The sequence below is a fragment of the Vanacampus margaritifer genome, chromosome 1 (genome assembly GCF_051991255.1).
Source record: "Vanacampus margaritifer isolate UIUO_Vmar chromosome 1, RoL_Vmar_1.0, whole genome shotgun sequence".
Taxonomy (NCBI): domain Eukaryota; kingdom Metazoa; phylum Chordata; class Actinopteri; order Syngnathiformes; family Syngnathidae; genus Vanacampus; species Vanacampus margaritifer.
In genome coordinates, this window is record NC_135432.1 from 33553219 (window position 1) to 33574382 (window position 21164).

General features: G+C 39.4%; 2 protein-coding genes across 8 annotated transcripts; one reads left to right on the top strand and one right to left on the bottom strand.

Moving 5' to 3' along the window:
• The first annotated feature begins 737 nt into the window (after positions 1 to 737).
• cldn10d (claudin 10d) lies at positions 738 to 18223 on the top strand. Its single transcript, XM_077549941.1, has 6 exons — positions 738 to 1022; positions 1109 to 1270; positions 1361 to 1442; positions 1525 to 1632; positions 1719 to 1935; positions 17003 to 18223. The coding sequence occupies exons 1-5, from the start codon at positions 791 to 793 to the stop codon at positions 1900 to 1902; spliced, it is 768 nt and encodes a 255-aa protein (XP_077406067.1). The 5' UTR covers positions 738 to 790; the 3' UTR covers positions 1903 to 1935; positions 17003 to 18223.
• Positions 4069 to 21029, bottom strand: dzip1 (DAZ interacting zinc finger protein 1). Of its 7 annotated transcripts, XM_077549905.1 has the most exons (21): positions 20934 to 21016; positions 20578 to 20635; positions 20271 to 20427; positions 19548 to 20141; positions 18069 to 18153; positions 17852 to 17967; positions 17725 to 17764; positions 17521 to 17627; positions 17337 to 17447; positions 17171 to 17233; positions 16961 to 17098; positions 15443 to 15494; positions 15114 to 15158; positions 14871 to 14930; positions 14158 to 14321; positions 11720 to 11918; positions 11355 to 11532; positions 10261 to 10631; positions 9933 to 10054; positions 9692 to 9857; positions 4069 to 5153 (listed from the first exon to the last, which is right to left on the bottom strand). In XM_077549905.1, the coding sequence occupies exons 3-21, from the start codon at positions 20295 to 20297 to the stop codon at positions 5065 to 5067; spliced, it is 2727 nt and encodes a 908-aa protein (XP_077406031.1). In that variant the 5' UTR covers positions 20298 to 20427; positions 20578 to 20635; positions 20934 to 21016; the 3' UTR covers positions 4069 to 5064. The 7 variants fall into 7 exon arrangements, with proteins under 7 accessions (XP_077406031.1, XP_077406040.1, XP_077406005.1 ...); XM_077549914.1 differs by lacking the exon at positions 20578 to 20635 and having other exon boundaries at positions 20295 to 20427; positions 20934 to 21029; XM_077549879.1 differs by lacking the exon at positions 20934 to 21016 and having other exon boundaries at positions 20295 to 20427; positions 20578 to 20912.
• Positions 21030 to 21164: the final 135 nt, after the last annotated feature.

Sequence of the window (21164 nt, forward strand, 5' to 3'; positions counted from 1 at the left end):
TACAATTTCACCACTAGATGGCACTAAATTCTACACACTGAGCTTTTAAAGGCCAGGTGGTACATTTGGAGGATAGCTTATTTTGCTCTTGACTCTTGTGTGGTATACAGTGGATTGTATAGTATTGATTATAGACAAAACAACACATATTGACAATCTACCAAACACTAATTTCTTAACTTACTGTGCTATGTTTTCAGTTCAGTAACAAAAATAGTGTCTGTGGCATGGCTCAGACTGTCATTGATAAGTCTTCTCCCAACAAAAGTTGCGGGTACGATGCCGAGCCCCACAGACGTGTGACAATCAGCGGAACGTGAACCTTTTTAACCTTAAAGTGCTTCTGAACAAGACACAGAAGCCTCAGTTGCTCCTAACGCAGCAGCAGGAGACGTTTTAAAAGCCCTTTGAATACTTTGGAGGAAGAAAAGCGCCGATGCTTAAATGATTGACTTGTCGTCCAAAGTCAGCAGAGATTAGGCTACAGCTCACAAGTGGTTGAAAACGGATGTGCGGCTTCAACCTCCCAAAGCGTGAGAGCAGCCTCCTTACTCTGGTTAGTCCAGTTTGTCTCACAAGTCCCACATGCAGGCAAACAAAAGATGACTTAAGTAGCCCTCATTTGTACACCTGTGCACTGGGAAAAGTGAAGAATGCTGACAAGGCAAAACTGTCCAAAAAGATAAGATGCAAAGCAAACTGCAGCCAAAGCTGTAGATCAGCAGTGTGATCGGAAGGTTACAGAGGGAAAGTTCGGCGTTCGTGTTCTCTTTAAGGATTGCCACTCACCATGGAGTACAGGACAGTGGTGATGTACGCGGAAATCGGCTGCTTGGTGTCCTGCCTTTGCGGCTGGATCCTGGTGTGCTCCACCCTTCCCACAGAGTACTGGACCTTCTCTGAGGTGGGCAGCATCGTGCTGACCACCTCCAACTACTACTCCAACCTGTGGAGGGACTGCATCTCAGACACCACAGGGGTGTCCGACTGCAAAGACTACCCATCCATGCTGGCCCTGCCTGGTACGACCCGGACAGGACATCACATAGAACCTACCTACCAAATGTTTGGCTCCAATTTTCATGCTGCCTTTGACATTTCCTTGCAGCGTTCCTGCATGCCTGTCGAGCATTAGCAGTCTGCGCGGTCATCACTGGCTTCTTTGGTGGCGTTCTCACTCTCATTGGCATGAAGTGCACCAAAATAGGCGGATCAGAGATTGCAAATGCCAGGGTGACCTTTGCGGGTGGAATAACCTACCTCGTCTCAGGTAAACCTGACTTTTGGCAAACTGTGAATGTGTACCGAGCTTTACAAATGACACACTGGATTTCAGAAGAATGGGCTATTTTTGTGCTAGGCTTCTGTGGTATGATCACTTACTCCTGGTGGGCCAACAGAGTCATCACAGAATTCCTCGACCCAAATTTCAGGGCACAAAAGTGAGTATGGTTTGTCTGACGAGATGTATTCGTGGTGGGCGGGGGATCAACCACAATGTACTGTATTTATGTCAATATTCAGATTTGAGCTCGGAGCTGCAGTTTTCATTGGCTGGGGGGGCTCCATCCTTTTGCTCTCCGGTGGGACTGTGCTGGTTTATTTCTCTGGAAAAGAAGGTCTTCCGTCGGGGTAAAAAAAAAGAAACACTTTTGCTAAAATTTTCCATTTGAAAAGGCTTTTTGCTGATATAATTTCTCAATTCTGCTCCTGTACAGTTCCTCGAAGCGACCCCGGAGACCAGCCACCTACGCCACTGCCCGCACCCGAAAGACTTATATGCTCCCACCCACCTCGTCCAGGGTCACTCTGAGGCCACCGCTCTTTTATGAGGGGAGGAGTCAACCGAGCAGAGCACCAACAAAGACGACCGGCACCTTCAGCAGGGACGACTTTGTCTGAGCAACTGACTTGTATTGGCAAACAACCACAGAGGTATTGGCCAGTCTTCTTGATAAATACGTTTGGAGAAATTTCCATTAGTTTTCAATGACAAGTTGGTAGCAGGCTACTAGCCGGCCTACCCATAATGCACCGCGCTGCCCAGATGCGCACTTCGCGTATACTGTGTATAGGAGGATCTATGGAGAGAGCCAGAGTGCTTCATGCATTACATGGATACTGTTTAATAGCTCTCTTTGCTAAAATTGCCATAAAGTGAATAAAAGAAGAACTACAAGGTGATTATTTTTGTATACCGCACCGACCAAAACCGATTGGTCGGGACAGGAACCCCTGCAGCAGCCAGCACACTGTCAAATTGTAACATTTGTTTTAGCTCAGGCAACAAGCTACTAATGCTAACATGTAATGGTAGCGCACACGAGCCGTGAAGCACTTTGGCTCTTGCCATAGATCCTCCAATATTGACAAAACTATTCAGTATTCAGTTTAGCTTCCACAAGCGCTTCGTCTGACGGGAGAAATTGATAAATTTGATGTGAGGATTAGCTATGTACTCTGCAAACGATGGATAACTCAAATGAGCAGCGACGCTGGAGTTGGCTAAACCGTTGCGATCCTTTAGCCTATATTATCTAACCTAACGCGCAATTGCATTTTCCGGCCTGAAGATGGCAGTGTTTTCAGTTTTGCATTGGTGAAAACGCTGGTTTCCTCGTTGTCGTCAATATAAAAAAAACCACTGATTTTAACCTGCTCTCATTTCCACAAAATCAAAACATCATGGAGTTTCTCTCCTGTTTCACACTCAACACTACTCCAGTTTTCAAATAAATCAAATTTGTATCTATTTTTTTGAGTGTTCTTCTTTGTTTGTTATTTACGTGCTAAACTGTGGGTAGTTTACTAAACTGCTATAAAAAAAAAGAAAGAAAAAAAAGGGTTTTCACACCCTAGCACCAGAGGGGCTCTGTAACATATATAGGCATTATTATTAAATTTATTACTGCTAAATTTTGACGTGTCTACTGCGTTGCAACTGGAATTTTCCCAGTACAGGCTTTACAAGTAAGGGGCGGTCATTAATCGCGTGTTAAAATGTTTTTCGTGGCATTAAAGGAACTTTAAATGAACTCAAAATAAATGCACACATTTTGACACTCCTTCTAACATACTGTGAGTGTAGCAGACAAATGATCTTTTGTTTACAAAAATCTGCTTTTACTTAGGAAAACAATGACCGAACCAGTACTGTAACTGAATCACTTTCAAAAAGGTTGGCGAGTACAAATCAATTCCTTTTGTGTGAAATTACTTTTTGTTTTTTAATCGCTAAACAATACCGAATAAAAATAATAATTGGCTAATAAACATTATTTGTGGGGAAATGGTTTTGGAAGACTTCAATGCAAAATAAAATTTGATTCAATTATTTGATGGAATAATAAATGTACAACAAATCAATTCTATAAATATTTGATAGTTACAGCCCTAATACATCCACGCCACTCTGTAAATCCCAATTCATCAAGATAATTTTCATTATAGTGGAAGTTGTTAGTAGACCTTTTTTTTTTTTTTTAAGTAACAGCAACAGATCTGTATTGACACTTCATGGGATGTATTAATGGCGCCACTTTGTGGTTTAGGAGGGCCATAACAAATCTTCCTTGTATTTTAAAGGCACAGTTATGGATTTATTTGTATCAAGTATCCATGGGGGGAGCATAATGACACAAAAGACACACAGATGGCGCTGATGTCATTGACTTATATGATGCTTTATAGATGACATTTTTGTTTTTCTTACAAAGGAATACTTTTATCTATTGTTCTTATCATGATTATTAAATGTGTTTTATGTTTGGCATATAATTAATTCATGTACAACACTAGATTCAGCTACGGTTGGTTGGCTTTATAAGTGCTCTATAAAAGAAGTTAAACTTCTTGCTCAAATTGTGAGAATTCCTTCCAGAACACAAGCTGCTTTGCAACATTGAACTTTTGTTAGAAAATGTAGATTGCAGTTTGGTCAGCTGTTGGAAGGCCACCTGCATAGACATGAGCAACATACGGTCATAGAATGGAAGACACTTAGCCTTTCCACCACTAAAATATGGCACATGGAACGTACATGAAAAACAACAGCAAAATCTTGTGATGGTTTTTGTAAGAGGTTTAATGTATTCCTCAATCAATAAATGTTCTATTGCTTGTAAAATACTTCTCTATAGAAAAATATAGTACATCAAGGCTTAATTTAACAAAGAATTATAAACAAGTGACGACACACAAAGTGCTAAACAAATTTATAAGACCACCAATGGCCCATGTATGGGTTATACTATACAATAGCTGCCCTAAATACTTTTTGTCATGCTTTACATATCAGTATGCAGAAGCCCATATTACTGTAAAATCCCATGAATAACACCAAGGGATCATAAAAAAAAAAAAAAGAGAGCAATGATGATGTCAAATCGAATGAATACTGAGCTTTCCTGAAAAAAATAAAAAATAATAATAGAATCACTAATTTATAGATCTTATCATTAACAACTTAACTCAATATGGTTCACATACTGTAATTAAAAGTCCAAAATTCAAAAGCAGTTACAGGAAAGTGCTAAAATCCGATGTCAATTTTGACATTGGTATTCCTTTTATGCAACAACATTGATGAGGCTGTACTGTATCTATCTTAAGGATGTCCATACAGTATATTTTCTTTTTGATGAAGAATAGTTTTAGCGGATGCACGTCACGAAATTACACATTCTTGTTCAAAATAGTAAAACAAATAATAGTTTTCATTGTAAACATAAACATGTTTTTCTATTCTATATTTGTTTTCTTGTTTTTATGACACGTGGTCTAATAATTTTGTTCAGCACTGAATGTGTATACGATATATGATTTTTAATTTTTTTTTTTTTAAAAAAGCACATTTGAAAACGTGTGCAAAACAGTTGGCACAGAGATGAGGTAATATTGAAAATGCTAAGCTATGCTAACATATACGGTTTAGATGAGTGGAGTCAGTTTTCCGTATATGGACTTGAGGTTGTAGGTTTTGTCTGATCGGCGGTGTTGTTGTCTGCTGTTCTGCAATTTACCAAAAGCTTTACCACTGTCTGATGAGCAGGACTGTCATTTGTGCTAAATGTTAAAATCCTCTAAGTCACAGATGTCACTGGTGTAACACAGACTGCTCTTCAAGGTGCTTCCTGTTCCAGCTTCAGTCAAACCTAACAAACACAAAACAACAGCACATCATGAAAAGTAAGAATTTGACAGGGGAATATAGTCTTTTAAATTGCACTCATGAACATTTTACACGCTTTTGTTCATTGCAAGTTTTTTCCCCCTGTAGTTTGGGTAAAAACATTTGCACATTTCTAATAAAGATCCGTAAGGCATGGGACCTTGACCTACAAGATTAATTTGTTCTGTTACCAACATTTTATTTCAGTGAATTTTCTCCTACATGAAATAGATTTTCCCCACTGAAATGAATTGAAATCCGTTCCATTAGCGAGCCTCTCAGGAGACACCCCAAACCAACATTTGCAAGATAACGCAAAACTGTAACGAGATCTCAGAAAACTTTAATTCATTTAATGTTAATGGACTTCCGAGTCAGTTTGGTGATTTGTTTTTAATGTTTTTTATTTGAACAGATTATCTTTGTTTTTTTTTCATAACACAAAAGACAAACGTCACAAACCAACAACCAACAGACCAGACCTCGAGAAACCAAAACAAAAACAAAAAAACAATCTGACAGACAAGCTAAACCAAGGACTAAACAAATATAATTCTGGCACAACACACAAAAAACGGACATCACAGACATGACCAAAAAACTCAAAACATACGGTACTTGTTAGATACATACTATACACATGCACATAAATTTTGGGCAGTTCTCAAAGTAAGAATCTATCACCCTCTCCTATGATCCATTGTTGCTTATTTATAGCCTGACAAGTGGGCAAAACTGACACCGAAGTACATTGTATGAACATTTATAGTTGCAAAACATTTTATTCATGTTCTCTTTGGGGCTCCTTAGTTCCAGCCCCACCAAAACCACCAGAAACCGGAATATGGAGCAACCAACTTCAGCATTCGCCAAAACACGTGAAAGCACTTCTTGCCAGCACAGATATTATTTAGATAAATGTCAGAACCCTCACAGAAATAACAAAGTAATAATAAATCAAAATGAAATGAAAATCTGACATTGCTTCTGAATTGTGGCTCAACTGTATTATTTAAAAAACAAAGTCATGAAACCGGACTGGACAAAAATGATGGTACCCCTAGAAAAGAGACATGTTCAGCAAAGGTGTGTCCTCTAATTACCATCACAGTTGTCTTCAAACTTGTAAGAAGTCAATTGGCCTATTTAAAGGGTAACAAGTAGTCACTGTGCTGTTTGGTGACATGGTGTATACTATACTAAACATGGACCAGAGAAAGTGAAGGAGCAAGTTCTCTCTAGGGATTAGATTTTTTTAGATTAGATTTGATTAGAAAATGATCAGCAAGCATGTTGCAAGTAAAGGCTATAAGATCATCTCCAAGCAACGTGATGTTCTTGTGATTACAGTTGCACATAATCCGAAATTTAAGATGAATAAATAAATAATAAATAGTGAAACTGCAATTTGCCTAACTGCATGTTGACAAGCCACAAAGCTTCTAGGAGAAGACAAAACTGGAAACTTTTGGCAAGGCACATCAGCTCTACGCTAACAGATGCAAATTTGAAGCACACCAAGAAAAGAACACAGTCTCTATGGCGAAACATGGCTGAACTTGTAAAGTTCGGATGGGAACTTTCACCGGTTCTTTTATCTTGAATGCTTGCTATACTAATAATATCAACCAGGAGACTGCACATTCTCAGTTGAACTATTTACTGGATGCCAGAAAGATTGTGTATACAGCAATGGAGCCTTATCTGCTGAACGCGGAAGAAGGCTTGCCCCACTCAAAATGGTTGCTACTCTTATACTACCTCGGCCGTCCACCCCCACGGGGGCTGGCCCTGCCTAGCCAATGTCTGACCTGGTGGTCTTAACTGGATTCTGCTGGATAAATGCGCCAGAGTGCAGATAGATAGAGAGGCGCCAGGCCAGGACAAATCACAGCAACACAGCGGCCGAGCTCAAGTCACCTATCTAATCATTAAGAGGCCTAATCTAACACTCTGTTATGTTCTGGGGCTGCTTTGCTACATCTAGCATAGGATGAATCAGTGCCGGGTACAATGAAATCTCAAGACTATTAAGGTATTCTAGAGTGAATGAGCTACCCAGTGTCAGAAAGCTTGGTCTCAATCGCACGTCATGGCTCTTGCAATAGGATAAGGAGCCAAAACACATAGGAATGGCTAAGAGCAAAACATGGGTCTATTCTGAAGTGGCCTTCTATTAGACCTGATATACAGTGCTGCTCAAAAGTTTGTGAAGGCATGGTCAGATTTTTGGGATAAAATATTAAAATAACCTTATTAAATGTTTAGTCATACCCCAATTTACAATGCTGCCATTGAAAATGGACTTGAACAAAAAGAATGATAATATTGTCATTCATTCTTGAACAAAATCGGTTGATTTAAGAAAAACAAATTCTTTTTATTGGTGCAAAAGTATGTGAACCTCTCACTTAATCAGACATTGCACCTCCTTTTGCAATGAGAACTTCATCCAAACACTTTCTTTAGTGACTTATCATCTACTTTGGGGGATTTTTGCCACTCTTCCTTGCAAAATGCAGCCAATTGAGAGAAGTTGGATGGGCGTCTAGCATAAACTGCCCCTTTGAGGCCCCGCCACAGTATTTTGAAAGAAGAGTACATCCAGAACATGAATTTTGTTGTTCTACAGACATTTCTGGGTTGTATTGCTGGAATGCTTTGGATTATTGTCACGTTGCATGATCTATCTTCTACCAGGCTGTAACTTCACAAAGGACGGCTTCAGGTTAGTCTCCAGGATTTCACAATATTCCTCTGAATTCATGATTCCCTGGCTTATGTGGAGTTGTCCGGGTCCTGAGGATGAAAAGCCAGCCCAGAATTTAACAATCTCACCCCCATGTGTCACTGTAGGGTGAAGGTTCTTTTGCTGGCATGCAGTGTTGACTTTTCACCAAACATGACTGCTTTACGCAGTTGTGACCAAATAGTTCAATTTTGGATTCATTTGTCCACAGAAGGGACTTCCAAAAAGCTTCACTGTTGTCCAGGCAAAGTTGGGATGGGCAGCTTTGATCTTTTTTTGTGAGCAGAGGCTTCTACCAAGCAAGCCTTTCATTAAAGCTTTGTCAATTGACTTTTCTTCTGATTGTTAAAGCATGCACATGTGTCCCAGATGCAGCAAAAGAGGTCTGCAAATGCCTTGATGTGATGTTCGAGTTGGCTTTTTACCTGAATTATCATTTGTCTTGTGGTTCTTGCTAATATTTTAGAAGGTCATCCACTTAGGCAGGATTGTAGTAATTTTCAGTGTTTTCTAGTTGCAGATGCTGGGCTTCACAGTGGAGTGATGAAGCAAACATTTTTTTTTTTATGACTTTATAGCTTTCCCCATTTCTCTTCCTCTCAGCATGACTGACCAGTATGGGTTCACCTGGGTAAAATTTAAAGTGATGTGGTTTTGTCTCTTTCCGTCAGTGGTGCACAATTTCTTTGCTAAACCTCTCATTTCATTGGTCCATTTCAGTGGTTAGTTTAGCTACCAATTTGTCCTACCTGATCCTACTTGACTGCTTGTTTTAAGCAAAGCAGCTCAGGGTTCACTTACTTTTGCACCTACACGAATTGACCAAGTATTCTTTTCAATTTAGTTTTGACTACACAATTTATTTATTTTTTAAAGAACAATGCATTGAAATGCTAAACCTTAACCTGATACTTCATATAAAATGTAATGGTTCAGATTGAACAACAAAATCATGTTGAAACAATTGGAAAATCCAAATTTCTCAAGAGGTTCACAAACTTTTGAGCAGCACTGTAAATCTGATTGAACATGGGCGGAAGGAGATGAAAAAAGCTGATTGGAGATCCTGCTGTCTGAAGAAAGCAGCTGTTAGGTAAACTTGAGACAACTGGAGCAGTTTGCTGATGAAGAAGGAGCCAAAATACCTGCTAAGTGCAGAATTCTCATTGAAAGTTACAAAAGTCATTTTTGTCCAGGCCTCTTTCATGACTGTTAAAAATAAATAAATAAATAAATAATTCCGTTAAACCATAATTTAAATTTCATTTGTTATTTTTGTCAAAATAAAGTTATTTCTGTGAGCACTGTGAGTTTTTCTTTCATTAAGAGAGGGGTAGCAACAATTTTCTCCACATGTGTAAAACATGCGTGCATTAAACTTTTGTCCAAAGGCACCAGCCATAAAGAAAACAAAACATTAACAAGTTTGGCTTCAAGCCATCGTGACATCAGCTCGATGCGCTAGTTAACTCGCCACACACAGAAAGCTCGCTCACCTGCTTTGCGGGTTTGGCCACGTAACGTTCTGTCACAATCACAGTCATGCTCATAGACAAATTATTTGTAAATGCATGTTTTTTGGACTGTGGTAGAAGCTGGAGTATCAAGAAAAAAACTACGCAAATTGAGAGGCCTGGACCTCTTGAGAGTGAAGCAGAGCTAACCACTATGCCATTGCTGCCAATATACAAATGTATTGAATAATAATGTTCATTGTGAGTTTCCTCACTAAGGGCTAGGGAGCCACTGAGGCACGCAGGCGAGGCACCGACCTGATCTGGGAGCTTTTCCCATGGAAGTGTCTTTCCCTGTGGAGGAGTCCCACACGCTAGTGTTAACTGAGTCCTGGCTCCTCGACATGTGAAGCGGTTTCGACTTTCCTTGTTTGTCCTCAAAGGAAGAATTGTCGTCTTCACTGCTCTCCTCCAGATCTGACGACTGTCCACATATTCCAACATTAACTCTGAAAATCCTAAAATATCCAAAATTGCTTACCGTTCACGTCAACCTCACCAAGAATTCCTGAACCTCATCATTGGTCACTGGCAAGATGCTCACTCCCCCTACTGGTTTTTTGGACAGCTTATGTGCAGCCAGACTTTCAATTTTCCTTGCCAGGTCACTGACTTTTTTTTCTAAAAAAAAGAAAGGACAATGCCACAAATGACAAAAATGTAGCAATAACAACAACTTTTCTTTGTATTGAACTGTATATAAGCTGAAAAGGAATTACAAATCATAGCAGTTTGGAAAATGAATGAATGTATTTTTATTTACATTTCACACAAAAATGTCATTTGGATTTTTTTTAAGTTACAGTACCGCTACTTGTCCAGCTTACCTTTACCAAAGTTTGTCTTTTGTACGTTGCCATTCTGGTCTTTGAAACTCTGGAGCTGTCGAGAGTCAATCTCCTGCAGCTCACTGACATCTGAGAAATCATCCTCATAGTCCTCATCCTCGTTGTCATTCTCTAATTTGATGATGGCCGTCTTGGTCATGTCACCAGCGAGCTGGCTTTTGAAGTATGACGGCCCAGCTGGAGCCGGCTTGGCCTGGATCAAATTAGATTTTCTTGAACTGATTTGAACTGCTTCTTCCTTATTGATTCTGCCTTGTGAAGTTTTTCCCCATTGGTGTTGAGGAGGCTCAGTGTCCTCCATGTCTGTATCCTCGTCTTCTGGATCCACAAAAAAACTGAAGGGCGGCGTTCTAAGGCAGAAGCAAAGTCTCTTTTAAATTTAACACTCAGGTGAACATTTGTCATTTTAACTAAAACTTTAATTATATATATTTACTATAAACATACCAAAGTCATTTTAGTTAACTAAAACTAACAAAAATTTAAATATATATATTTCCTTAACACAATAAAATGAAAACGAAAATGCTTTTAAAAAAATCGAAAACTAACTGAAACTACATTTTATGTTTACAAAAATAACTAAAACTAACTATAATTATAGCAAAAATGTCATTTGTTTTAGTCTTTGGTAATTAATTTAATGCATGCGCCTTTGGGGATGATTTTAAATGTGATTTAAGTAGATTTATTTTGATAATAACCGGAATAAGGACGTTTGAAAGTGTGCCACACAAAAGTGACTTCATCTAGCAGCAGCCAATAGAAATGCACCTTCAGATGATGTCGCTCCCATGGTGTTTTGTAAATATTGCGCACAAGTAATACACATAAAAAAACAACTAAAACTAAACTAAACATTTATGAAATAACTAAAACTAATAAAAACTAACAGAACCACCCTGAAAACTAATCAAAACTAACTAAATTTAAAAAAACAAACAAAATAAAAACCAACTAAAATGAAAAATTCCAAAACTATAATAACCCTGAAACATACTCATTTAGATAAAAGTTGTTAATTGATTACAAGATGCTCATTTGGAGCTTTCCGTCCTAAGAATTTGATTTACTTGGGAATGTGTTCTTTCTGAGCAGCTTTGTGGCTGGGTGTAGACGTCTTTGGTTGGATGGTGGTCTTGACTCTTGGTGCTGGTTGGGGCGTCTTGGCTTGTCGGCACACAGCTTCAGAGATGCCCTGCGAAGAAGCCCTGGAGGGGAGACTGCTGGACCGAGGGCGCGTCCGTAACACTACACAGAAGAGGAACACAGATGACATCCGCCCTTAAAAGCAGCTTTGGGACTTTAATTTGTGTGTGTGGCAGAACCAATCTTCCACAGACTGACTAATAAGTGTGACTGTGACTGCTAATAAGATAACTGACTTAAGCCAGATGACGTCATTTACTAAGAGGCTTGCGCAATGAATTGATCGTACCCTGAATGGAGTGTTTGGATTTGTCTGGAGACTGGAGATTGCTGTCCTTCCTCTTCATGCCCAGCTTCTGCTCCAAAGTGTTAGTTATGTCCACACGATGGCGCCAATAGTCAGGCAACTTCTTTGCAAGGCTTTGTTGCTTTGTGTGTAAGTTAGCAAGAATGGTCCTGAGGCCTTTGGTCGTCAGTTTTCTTTGATCCTGAGAATAGTGGTACAGAGAATATGCAAGGATGAAAATCAACACACCCCTGTTTAGGCACTTTGATGTGTTTTATTATTACCGAGCCACCTTAAGTCGCTGCTAATTCTATGGTCGTTGTAAAAATATGTAAATGACTTTCAGCACTGTACAAATAAGCTGTTGTTTTCCATGCATGTTTATTACGGGTGTTCAAACTTGTACGAAAGGCATTTCATTCATTCATTAATTTCCACATTTGTCCATCTGGTGGCGGTAACATATTAAAAAGCTGTTTTTCCAAACGTGCAGAGACAGTAGGAGAAACCAACAACAACAAAAAGAAAAAATGTGAACGAACGTAAACAAACATGGAATGAAAGTGTGTCTCAAAGTAGATTTGCATCTCATTAATGGAGGGTGCAAGGGTGCCACCCTCCTGCACATCTGTTTTCAGATTAGCAGGATAAATAGGATATAGCTATTGAATAGTAAAATGTATCTCTGGCATCTCATGACATACACACGCAGAACAATTGTTAACAGTTTGCCATTCGTAGTAGTGATAGACCGCTGTTTTTTTCAAGGCCGATACCGAATATTATTGGTCAAGGAGACCAATAGCCAATATTCATTTGCAGTAAAAGAGAAAATATTAGAGTCAAAAGTTTAAAAATTAAATTTTCTTTTAATTTTAAACAAAGAAAAAATTTATAGTTTTGTTGAAATAAAAATTTGAACAAAAATTGCAGGGTCATCAGCATGTGTTAAGCGGAATTAAAAACTAAGCAAGTAAATTGTTCCCTTAAGTTTTCTATTTGTAAATAAAGATTTTAAAAATGTCAACATAATTAATTTAATTAATTTTTTTTTATAAAAAGTGGAGCGAGTTCCCAGTGTCAGCATATTTTTTTTATGAAGTTGAAAAAAATAAATCCATAAATGAAAAGTTCCTTGTATCTCACTGAGCGACGAATGCCTGCAAATGTAGCTAATTGGAGTTTTCGTCAGGGTTTGTAAAAGGTTTCTGAATATGTTCGAAAAATCTTTGTGACATGTATAAACCGTGAACATCCTAAAAATCATAATGAAAACCCCAATTTCACTAAATTCGCAAGCATTCACAATTCAGTGAGATACCATCTTTAAAGAGTAATTCAACACTAAATCGATATTTTTTTTTTTTGCTGATAAAATGTATAAACTGGTGTCTACAAATGCTGTCTACATGTCCTGGTCATTATTTTGACATTACAGTGCATGTTTGTTGAAAGCTTAATTTGGGGCAAAAAACGTGTGTTTGGTGCCATCTTAAGGTTAAACACAATTTCATTAGACGATACGCACTCCGTCACTTGAGCCGCATGACATAGTAGCCACCCACTGGCTCATTCTCGTACACGCCTCCTTAAACGCCTTCTTAGCCAGTTGCTGCTGTCAATCACAGGTAGCCAGACCAGGCCCAACCCTCTCCCTATTCGAACCCAACGGTCCTCCAGGCAACACCACTTTTGAGTGCTGGTTTCAAATCTTAGTGAGGGGTGGAGCAAGAGTCTGGCCTCCTGTTTAGTTACACTTTAACGGCCTTCAGATTCCTAATAAGGTCGATGCCGATTTTGCCAAAATACCAAATATCGGCACGGATACTTGGACCGGACGTTAATCGGCCTATCCCTAATGCGTAGTCATGCAATCACATGTATTGGGCACGATTGGCACTGAATTCCACTGCTCACAGCCAATAATGTTTAAACAGAGTTACTGTTAATTCAACTTCCTTTCAGTGTCTGAGTGGCTCCTGCCTTTGACAGGAACTCAGCATGGCTATGTGACAGCCATATTGTGTGGGGCTCAGCCAGGATAGTTTTAGTTCATCTAGTTCAGTGAAGCCACATCAACATATTTCGATAGGAGAACGTGGAGACTGGGCCGCACCGTGGATTTATGGACTTAATCATAGGCTTCTCAACAAAATTACAACTACACCTGCGATCTTTGGCTGTCTTAAGAAAGGCATTGGCCAATGCCGTGACAGTATTACAAAATAATTAGCCTTTCATGTAATAAAAAGATAATTAAATAAAAGAAGAGACAGTTTTTTTTCCCAAGTCATCGAATCTTACTAGCTGTTCTTTCATAGCTCTTACGATGTGTTGACTACAGCTGAGAGAAATTAAAGCTTTTTGTAACATCAGACCATTAATCATCCTCGTATGCGATAATAGGTTGTACACGGTTGTGCAAGAGAGCAATAGCTTACCGGATTCACTCCCAAACTCTCCAGCTTCGTCATTACAACCTGCTCAAGATGTTGCTTGATTTCGGTCTTGTTCGGGGTTCTTCTGACAGACACCCTGAGTATCTTCTCTGGAATAGGGTCAGGCTTTTTCTCCACTGGCCTCTTCTCGTGGATGCTGCTCAAGTCTGTAAAAGATTGAACTGCCCATTAATTAACAATTGTAAAGGTCATTTTGTGTACCGGTACTTGCATGTAGGTTGGCAAGTTGACTGACCCCTCTGTATCTGGTTACATGCCGATTTAAGTAGGAACTGTTCATTAGTTTGCAGGTGTGTAAGTCGACAGAAGAAGCACTTGTTTTTTGGACATAGTGTGGAAGGCTACGTTACACTTGGAGGAGCAGTAACTGTAATAAATAAAGTAAGGACATAAAAGCAAAAACGACCAACGACTTGTTAATTAATGAAGGTGATCAAGTGCATCTAAACCACTCAACCTGTTTATGTAACTCTCAGTGGCTTTGAATTGGACTTAACCACAACAACATAAGGTCTTGGGGTGGTCGGGGAAAACAAAATACAAACAAACAAAATACAGTAAATGAACATAACATACGATGGTCTCAGTCACAACAAAGCTGAGAAAACGGCTGCTCAACAGACTGATGCCGATGATGATCCATGCAAAAACATGCAGTCGGACCGACTCTGCTAGACTTTCAAGTTCTCGATTACCTTCCTCCTCTTCTGACAGTTCTTGTATCGGATCCAGCTGAGGAACAGAGATGAGCTCCTCTAATGGAGCAGCACACGAGGTTCATAGGGCATTGGAAGTCGAGGAGATAAAATAGGGGTTATAAGAAAAGTGGGACAGGAGCAGAGTGGGTATTCTTTCCAAAAAACACCATGCAACAAAGGCCATGCTCTCAGACACTCTGGAAGTTCACGTTTATTTTTCAGTTCAGGTTCACAACTCACCAAGTACAACTTTCTTTGGTTTAGGCTCTGGAGCTGGTGCACTTACTAATACGGGAAAACAGAGAAGGAGACTGCATCAGGATCACGTTGGTGGTTTCCTAATGAGGGAATACAGTAATTTCTGGACTATAAACCGCTACTTTTTTCACTTGCATTCGACCCTGCGGCTAATACAAAGGTGCGGCTTATCCATCAGATCACAAGCTCGCACTATAAAAGAAGCGCAAGAAACAACAAACTTCAGTATTCCCCAAATTTAGCTAGCACATCTTATAGTCAGGTGCGCCTTATAGGCCAGAAATTACTGTAATCCTAATAGAATCTCTTACCTGGTACTTTAAGTACTTTAGTGGGTGGCTTTGAAGATTCTGTATTCTGCATCTGCAAGATGAACAGAATAAAAACATTATGACACAATATGGCATGAACACATTATTTGTCATTTGGAATCTAGTTAAAACTGTTATTACACAGAGTACCACTCACCAGCAACATTGCTAGGCACATGTACAGATCCAAAAATACAAAGAATAAAGTGAATGTTTATTAGTTTAATGGGTAACTTGTGGTTGGAAATGACACAGGGAAGTGGCGAAAGACTTTATTACAAGGGTTGAAGCAAAATATTTTTCATTTGACTGAATTTTATTTTTTATGTTTAAACTGACTGCGGTCAATTAACACAAATTTTGCAGGGCGCACACTGATTCTTCTTAAATAATAATATTTAGGCATTAATCAGGGATGAAAAATGTGACAAGTATACGACCGCTCTAGGAGGGTAATTGGAATGCAAAAATTAAAATTTTTAATATTTAAAAACATAAATTTGATGCATTTTGATAACAATCAAGCTGACTTAATTAAAATACAGTATCAATGTATAATAAAATGCATGCACGCGCGCGCCGTAATTTTGACCTAATTACGCTATGACGATGGTGACGAAGCGTATCAACCACAAAACGAACTTTTATTCCAGTCGCTAGTTTATTTTTATTTTTATTGTTAATATGGTGTTTAAATAGTACAACGGTGCGTGATATGTAAGGAAGGTGGAACTCTGACTTACGTTAGCATGTAGCGGGTTAGCAACTAGCTCCTCCGTTGCAGGACGTCGCAGCACGCTGACAGTTCAAACTTTTTCCTTTTCTTCAGTGAGTAAGTTCCAAACAGTGAATAGCGATTAAAACATCCTCCTTCCCCTCCTACATTCAAACTGGCCGCGTAGTGTGTGGAGGACTCGACTCTCGACATGTCCCGTCCCCAATGCCACCATGCACTCTAGGGACAGACAGTTCCGCCAACTTCTCCTAATATGGCTAAGATATTAAAATTCAATACTTTTTCAATAACTTTTAAGGTGGTATTTCCAAATGAATCAATTCAATGCGTGAAAGCAATGTCAGTTTAGTGATGGGATCATAAACAACAAACGTGCAGTCCAAATGGGAACTTGTTTATGGGGGGCACCCTTGTCTTATTTTCAAAATGACGGAAATCCGTCCCCACGACGGAAAACTTTAACCCCTGCTTTATTATTATTTTAATTAGACCATGAACATTACTGATATCCCTTAGAAAACAGGAGGGACTTTTGGATTTAGACAATTTTGTGCACTTAATAATGTAGTCGGTGTAGTGCGTATACATATATTTTTGACTGGAACTACTCCAGGAAAAGTATCAACTTCCTGTGGATTAAGCTCTCTATGCAGTGTACAGTATCATCATCATATCACTTAGCTCATGCAGCAAATACAGGAAATCCTGAACAAGGGCTGTGCTTCCACTCTGCTTCCGCCTTCGCACACAGTGGACATTGATGAATGTGAAACTGTACTAACCTCCTCCCTCTGATCCCGGATGGTTTGCTCCTTCTCTTGCAGCTTCCTTCGCATCTCCTGCAGCTGCCTCTTGCTGTGCTCCTGGTGCTCCTCCTGCTCCAACATGGCCGACTGCAATCTGCTCAACTCTTTCTGCAACTGAAAGGAGAAAGTTTCTCACAGGACAAGTTTAAAATGTTGTGGAATTCCATAAAAAATGTTGTACTGTACATCATTCTTTTCTGACTCATGAAGAGTTGTGATTTTATCCAGCCTGGACTCCCATTTTTTGTCCTGGAAGACAAAAACAATGTTTTTTTTATTTATTAGTTTGCAATAAAAAGCAACTTCATTCTCATGAAGGATATAAAATATAGTATTTTTTTTTTTTAAATACCTGCTGTTTCTGTTGATGTTCCATCTTTTGAATGGCTTGTAGCTGCAATCTGCTCATCTCGTTCTGCATTTCTTTTAGCATGTCTTTGTCCTTGGACTGCTGCTTTTCCTCCTGGAATTGCAAAACGTCAAATGAAAAAGTGGCTGAATGGAGAGACAAAGATCCATGACATGTTTTTTCTTGCCTCTGCTGATCTTGCTTGTATGTGTTGATTCTGAATAAGATCCTTTAGATTTTTAATCTCCAGTTTGAGGCTTTCAATTTGAGATTTCTTCTCGCTTTCTCGCATCTCTGAAAAGGTGGCATACAAAAAAGGTTTTTAAAATCTGGATGTGAAAACAATTATCACCCTTTGTCCACTAAATTGCCATATTGCTAGCTGACTCACGTAGCTCGCTCTCTTCTATGAGTCGCTGCAACTTTTGATTCTGTGGAGAAGAAAAAAGTGTGGGAAGTTTGTTGACCTGACAAAATATTTTAGATAAAGCACACTGCAATGTTTTGTGCACTGTTACCTCAACTGTTTTGGCTTCCAATGTCTGTTGCTGCTGAACAATCTGCTCCTTCAGACTGTTCATATCCATTTTCAGGGCTTGGATCTGAGATTTCTCCTCATGGTTTGATTGTAACACTGGTAAAAAAAAAGAAAAAAAAGAAATGATGGCACACATGATGTAAGTATTCAATGTTTCACGCAAAAAAAGGTATGCATGTAATTGAGATGGGACTTACGCATATCATTCTCATCAGGGTGGCGCCGCTGCATGTGACTCTGGAGAAATGAAGCGGTGAGGAACTTCTTTTTACAAAATGCGCACTAAAACAACAAAAGCAGGTGTGCATAAACCCAAATAGAACGTAAATATATTCTGGAGCATGAAAATTAAATGTTGACAATTATTATTTAGCTCTGCTTGTCAATCTATATTACGATAGTGACAGGCAGAATGATTGAATTCTCTTCCTTTAGATGGCAGAAGGTGATTTAACCTTTGTATCCATCTGTTGCCAATAAGTGATGGCTTCCTACTAGTATATCAGCTTTGTGTTGAATTAAACAAGCACATATTTCACATTGAATAAGTCAATTTCAGTATTTATACTTTTTGTGACATTTTTGTTTGGTGGCGTGCAGTTTTGTTTCGTTTATTAAGAGCACCATTAGCTCCTGGCACATTTCAGGAGCTAATCTTCCTGGGGACTTTTCAAATTCATTACAATCATTTCAAATAAACATATACATACCTACTCTCACACACATACACTAAACAACAACAAAAATAAATAAAAGTAAATGAAAGGTCAATACAGTCAAATAACATTAAATACATAATTGTAATACAATTAAAATAAATTAATAAGTATACTCTAATTATTTTACAATTATCCAAAATATTAATAAATTTACAAATCCAACACTTTAGCTCATTGTTCCAATGTTCACATAATATATACTGTATATATAGTCTCATGTCATACTAATTATTGTGTAAATAAAAGCGTAAGATTGTTTTATTTTCTTCTTTGGGCTGCCTTGCCTCTCAATAAGTCAGGAAGCATTGCTCCATTAATTATTAAGCAGCAAATGTTAGTGAGCTGCTTGTGCACACCTAGCAACCACATGCTGCCATGACACACACTATATGTTGCCTAGGTATAGCTCAGTCAGAGGCAGCCCTGTATTTAAGAAATTGGTGCATATTTAAATTGTGATATAAACATCCTGATGGAAAATGAATGTGATTGGCTATAGATTACGTACTAATCATGCATTTGTTTCAATACCAAATGCATTACACAGCAATTTAATGGGGCAATTTTAAGTATAGTAATTGATTGTGAATGACACGAGGCAGCCTGATTCAATACCACTTGGCACCCCTTTGTAAGTGGATTAAAAACTCAACTGAACCCACCATCTGCTGGCCAGCTGTAAGAATACCCCCTTGCTGTCCAAAAACAAAGCATATTTTAACCATTCCCACACAGTCAGTGGAGGTTTTACAATTTAAATACAATCACAATAAATTGTGTCAGCTATGTTCTCATTTCTGGTGAAATCTGTTACAGTATTTGGTCTCTGAGAAACTAACTAAGCTGGGCCTTTAGGAGAAGGGGGGGAATGATGCAGCTAGTTGTCTGTGTGCCTTAAATACACCAAAACACTGTTAAAAAAAAGGCTTTAAATCAAATTTGGCATGCCAACAGTACCTTTTGACTGTTGGTCATTTGTGGGGCAAACAGAGATTGCTGTTTGCGTATAATCTTTCTCCTGTTCTTGAGCTCGGCCGTCATCTCTACCATGCTTTCCTCCTGCTTCTTCAACTGAGCCAACAGCTGCTCCTGCTGCATGTTGGCGCTCGCCAGCCTTTCCTCCGCTGCTTGCAGATTGAGCGTGAGACATTCCTGACAGTGGAGGAGCCATTCGACTGTGAGCTGAGCCAACTGGAGGATCTTGATCAGAGCTCGGTCCACAGGGCTCTGACAGCGCTGACAGCGTTCTCCATCCAAACTGCAGAAGGTCACGGTGCTTATGTGCTCCTGTAGGACATCCACATCTAGCTGGCTAATCACCAAATCAATATCTACAGCGTGAATTCGCCGCCAGTCTACACTCTCCCTACGCTGGCGGAACCTGAATGGCAGAATGGTAGGTGGCGCACTGGACGGAGCCATGCCTAGTGCAGACTGAACCTTTACAGAGTGCTGGCTGAGTGGGGAATTCAAGAGAGATGGGATCCCTGCTGACGAATGATTCCCCTGGGTGTCACTGCTGTAGGGGTAGTAGATTCCGTCATGAAATGGCTGAAACAGACAATAAAGAATGCTATTTACACCCGGCGGCTAGTCATGCAAACCTAAACAATTCCCATCACACAATATCAAGCAACCTATATTTTCGACAGTGGCATTTTCCAAGAAAATCGAATCTACCTGCTCCAGCCGAGCTCTCCTTACCATCTCCGAATCATTCAGGACTCCCACAGGGAACGCGATTCGAGGAGCCGTGGTTTCTCTGTGGTTCCGCCTTCTCGCAGACACGAGGACAAACGCAGAAGCCGCGTTGCCGTGGAAACAGAAACGAGCTTCCCTAGGGAGAGAAATGTTATCAAAACACTGCAGGCAATCAGCTCGATGTTTCCCCAGCACCAGCAGCAGTTGGACTGAGACCTGTGGGAGAGAATGAATGCTTCGCAAATATACGAATTCCACCATTTCACGTTAGCAACAACTAGCTTACCTGAAATGCGCGAAGACAGCTTTCGAAAATGGTCGACAGGTTTGTCCAGATAGTACCGCTAATCCCAAGAACAATACAATTATATGATGGATTTGGCACTTGCTTGACTTCAAGATGAACAATAACATGCGTGTTTTAACTTGTCTGAGGAGCGCTAATAATGCCGTAAGGTACCACGAAACACAAAGTGTGCTGTTTTGTCCACGCCCCCGACCCCCTCGAAAAAAAATTCTAACGGAGATGTTTAGTTTCCAAGGACAAACCAAGACCGTTAAAAAGCCTTTTGCTGCAGCAACCGTGGAAATTATTAGTTAAATAATCACCGCTGAGCCATTGTAAAAAGAAAATAAACTTACAGTCGTGGTCGTCGACGTTAATTCTTTTTTGAAAGACTTTGGAAAGTTTTCTCCCTGCGTTGCCCAGAAGAATTTTGGGGTGACTCACGGACTAACATCCGGTACCTTCAAAGTAAATTAGATGACTTGAGTATTAAATTAATAATTAAAGGTGAACATGTTATGAGTTATACAGGGGGGTGAAATCACATTTTCAATAAATGTCTTTCAATTTAAATAAAATCTTATAAG